This window comes from Juglans microcarpa x Juglans regia, chromosome 2S (genome assembly GCF_004785595.1).
Source record: "Juglans microcarpa x Juglans regia isolate MS1-56 chromosome 2S, Jm3101_v1.0, whole genome shotgun sequence".
NCBI lineage: Eukaryota > Viridiplantae > Streptophyta > Magnoliopsida > Fagales > Juglandaceae > Juglans > Juglans microcarpa x Juglans regia.
Genome location: NC_054597.1, coordinates 9,836,612 through 9,841,239, shown reverse-complemented (window position 1 = coordinate 9,841,239; position 4,628 = coordinate 9,836,612). Strand labels below are relative to the sequence as shown.

At 34.3% G+C, this 4,628-nt stretch overlaps 1 protein-coding gene across 1 annotated transcript; it reads right to left on the bottom strand.

The window, feature by feature from the left end:
- Nucleotides 1-1,609: 1,609 nt before the first annotated feature.
- On the bottom strand, nucleotides 1,610-3,529 carry LOC121252972 (peroxidase 17-like). Its single transcript, XM_041152831.1, has 3 exons — nucleotides 3,288-3,529; nucleotides 2,975-3,166; nucleotides 1,610-2,329 (listed from the first exon to the last, which is right to left on the bottom strand). The coding sequence occupies exons 1-3, from the start codon at nucleotides 3,483-3,485 to the stop codon at nucleotides 1,673-1,675; spliced, it is 1,047 nt and encodes a 348-aa protein (XP_041008765.1). The 5' UTR covers nucleotides 3,486-3,529; the 3' UTR covers nucleotides 1,610-1,672.
- Between the last annotated feature and the right edge of the window lie 1,099 nt (nucleotides 3,530-4,628).

The following is a 4,628-nucleotide window of genomic DNA, read 5'->3' as shown; positions in this document are numbered from 1 at the left end:
TTAGACGTGGCTTTGGGTTCTGCCATTCCTTCTCAGTGCAGCAGCAGAAGATAGAGATGGGGCTTCTGTAACGAGGATTGCTTCGTAACATCCTCACTTCTATATATCATATTTTTTTAAAATTTTAAATTTTTTAATATTTTTTTAAATTTTTTTTAAACTAATTTAATTTTTTTATTCATTATTTATATATTAAATTTTTAATAAAAAAAATAAAACAAATATAATATATAAAAAATATATGAATAATAAGAGATTATGTAGATTTTTTTATTACGTAATTTCTCCATCCAACTCTCAAAGCTGTTCCGAGCTTCAAGGCCAACTTTACATTTCTACGTGCTTTTTTTATTTTTTTATTTTTTTTTTAAATCTACATGCTGCTTTCTATATACTAATTATACTTTAGTTTTTTTTTTTTTAACTTGGCCACCTATTACTTTTCAAAAAATAAAAAAAATTTAAGTTCAATTCAAAATCCAGATTTTTTAAAATTTACATCGATCTGGATTTCGACCCGAACTTAAAATTTAAATTTCGATTCGAGTATATCTAAATTTTCTGGAATCTGAATAAACAGTACTATGGAGTATTATATGAAATCGTGGTGTCCGTGGTGGATTCAACTCTACTTTTTGAACTTCTTTTTTTAAATCAGATTGCAAAGTTAAGCAAGTGAACGGCCTTGAATATGGTGCGAAACGCATTGCCATCGTTTGTTTTTATATATAAGGTTAAAATTTCATGTCATCGTGTCTCTATACTTTTTTACAACTACCGACCATATCGATCCGCCCGGGATGTCCATTAGGAATATTTTTTCCCGGCCCAGAAACGAGCCATTCCGGTGGAAGTAGGATGTAATAAACGTTGTTGTCATGTCAGAATAGTGTTAATTAAGGTTGTTTTTTTTTTTTTTTTTTAATAGTGAGATATTCTCAAATATTTTATAAATAATAGTAAAAAATTAATAAAATATTAAATAATAGTAAATAGTAATAATAAATAAATAAATAATAATAATAATATTTTAAAAATAATAATAAATGCTAATAAAAATAAATAAACTTGTAATTTCATTTGCTAAAAGACAAAACAACACTCTCAATCTCAACGTCATTGTCTTCGCTCATTTGCCTCAATTATTCGACATTCTATAGGGGACAAAAGAAGGGACCACCGCTATATGCTAGCTTCTGTGCCTCTTGAAAGTACTTTCCAGTCTGATTTCAAAGTTCCTTACAAGTTGGCACTAGAATTATGTGAAACGTCCAAAGATGCTTTGGATGGTCCCCTATATTTCTTTGACTGATCTCTTCAATTTTTTTCAATTTTTTTTTTTTTTTTTGACACAAGTCGTAAATCTACGTACCCTTACTTTTGTCACCACTGGGAGAGTAACAACATATGCCTAGAAATCAATCATTTATAAGGGTTGTGGAAAGCTATTTAAATGAAACAAAATAATGTAGAAATCCTATAGACATGATAGGGATATCAATATGTTTTTTTTTTTCATTTTAGACGTAGTGATCAGATTCAATTAATTCACGTGATATAATTTAATTTTAAAAGATATCTGTTAGACTCCGACCAAAACCAATAGGTCAAAGAACATCATCATCCTTGCAAACATTTAGCATTAATTTATTTGAATTGTCAAGCTAGCTAGCTAGCCAGGTGGTCTTTCTATTTTCCAAAATATATTGCCATTAATCAAACTATGATCTTTACCCCAAGAATATCTCTCCCACTGTCGACGATGATCATTAACCACCCTGCAATTCCTTCTGATCTCCCCCGGTTGCTCAACTTGCAAGTCACCCATCTTTAGCATTCCCTCCACAAAGGCCTTGAAAAACTCAGCCTGGTCTTTGCTAAACAGCTTCACAAACCTTCTGGTCGGAGTGAACGTGAAAAGAGTTTGATCGGAGTTGAGAAACCCTCTCCCTGCGACCAAGTCCTTGAAGTATTGATTATCAAATACACGGGGCGTTGCATCAAGGTCTCCTGTAACGTTCTGGTCCACTTCCGAAGGGCAGAGCTTGTACAGTTTTTCTCTGTACTTTGGCTCAAAGGCAGGGTCAGCCTTACCGGTGCCGGATTGGTTATACAGCCGGAACATGATGGAAAAACAACGTCCTTGGCCAATAGAATGGGACCCAGAAAGCGCAACTAGGTCTTTCACAGAGAGATTGAATTTGGCAAAGAGGTCGATGAGATAACTGGCGTTGGATCTTGGGCTTGGCATGATTTCATTCGAGTCTTCTTGCTTTGCAGTTAAGCTATCCAATCTTCCTAGCCTCACCTCCCAATCAGGTCCTCCAGTCTGTTTTACGAAATCATTTCATTTTTGACAGAATCCTATAACAAAAGGAATATTGGCACAGTACTAGGACTCAACCACTTCATCATTTAGCCAAATCGGTCCTAATTAAATCATGTGTATCAAATTTCGCTATTCAAGATGAACACTTTCGAAAAAGAAAATTAGGTTTAGTATATATATGAGATTCAAAAGAAAAAACCCTAATTATATTTATGCAAATCGAGGTTCTCATCACACACAGAATTGGTGTGCCACTGTGCCCCATCACTCATCAACGACCTAAAATAAAGTACATGCTCCTGTGGGATTATCTTATTACATATGTCGCCGTCATTATAACTTTGGGTAGGGTTATTTAAAAAAAAAAAAAAAACCTTTGGGTAGGGTTAAAATCATTCAGGTTTATATTATAATGCTGGCAAGGGACCTAGCTAGTTGAAAAAAGCAAGACAAAAAGACCCTATTTGGCCGAGAATTCCGCGACAGAACTGCAATTGGCTCGATCATACTATATACCTTGCGAGAATTCTCTCTCTCTCTCTCTCTCTCTCTCTCTCTCTCTCTCTATATATATATATATATACCAACTTTGTTTTTGTTTCAGAAGATACCAAGATATTGCAGGCGTAAAATAAGAATACATACCAGAGCGACGGCATCTCTGGCGGCCATAATTATGATATCAGCGCATGAAACAACTCCGGGACAAACCTTTTCCAAGGCATCCTTGGCTTCATCGATGACTTCGAAAGATCTTAGAGAGTTTATGTTGGAAAGGGCTTCTTTCTCTCCAAGCATGGTAGGAGTTTCATCCAGCAGCAAAGAAGCATCACAACCCTTCAATATTGAAAAAACTCTTAGTGTATATATATAACATCTAGATTTCAAAAGCTTAACAGAGGAAATAAAATAAATAGATGGCCGAGGCAATCGTAAAGAGTTAACACTGAGAAGTTACATTAACAAAACAATCATGGAATTGGAAGCGCATGACCGAGGCAACGCTCCTTGGTTCTCTAATCAGGGCCTTCCTCATAACTTCCCGAACGGTGAATTCGGCATCCGGGCACGTTTCCGAGTAGAAACTTGGCCGGAGTTGGCCTGCGGCAGCCAAGGATATGAGCAAGAGGAGGAGAAGAAATGGAGAAGGCATCATTTGTGCAGTACTAGTTGGTGGGTGTGTAGAATGCTCCAATTTAATGACTTGGTATCTGAACCTTTTATAACCCACTTGGATGCTTGTTTCTATGGATGGAAGTTATGGATGTCATATTAAAGGGCTAAATGTTTGTGGGTCCCTCCTCTTACCATTATTATTAGTTTTTCTCCTGTTTTGTTTTGACAGAAGGAAGAAGCAGAAGCCAATCGTTTGAAAAATTCGAGACTGAAAATTAGAAACTGAAAGATCACATAAATATATATATATATATATATATATATATATATATATATATATATTATATAGTTGTTTGTGGATATGGTAGGTTATGATCCAGTTTAATTATATGCTATTGCCACACCTAGTGCTTTTTGGAAAAGCTCATCATGCCCTTTGTTGCGTTTTCTCCCTTGTCGTAGAGATAGATACAATATTAAATGTTCAAGTAAAATTCATTTACGACTAGCATTAAATATTATTGACCCGATCTATCTCTTTTCAAAATTGCATATTTAATGTGATGAAATAGCACGTTACAAATTCATTTAATGAGCCCATTAAAAAGCATATAACACATCTTAGAGTCAATAGCTGGTTACTCAGTTAGACAATTGTTACTATACCAAGTGATCAGTTAATTTCATATTATTTTGAGGTCTAGATGGATCATGAAAGGTTCGGATTTTCTTGATGATAATTTACACTAATATTGGTATAGACTTTAAAATAGAAAGCAATCAATTTTTAATATGAAATATAGACAATTTAATTGAAGTGGAATATGGAAAGTCGATAAAAATTCAAAATGACGACATATGAAACCGTTTGGATGTTGAGTTGAGTTGAGATGAGTTGAGTTCTTTATTAATAGTAGCGAGTTGAGATGATAAAGTATGTTTTGTAGGGCCCACCTAAGATGTGTTTGAATGTGTTTGGATGTTAAGACGAGTTTAGATATATTTATGGGATGTTGAAAAAGGTTGTGGGTCTCACATGTAAAGAGGTGTTGAGTTGAAATGATTGTGAGTCCCACGTGTAAATAGGTTTTGAGTTGATATGAGTTTAGTGATTTGAGAGTTGAGTATTTAGATGTTAAAATCAGTTTAAAATTAGACTCAATTCATTCTATGTTCCAAACAA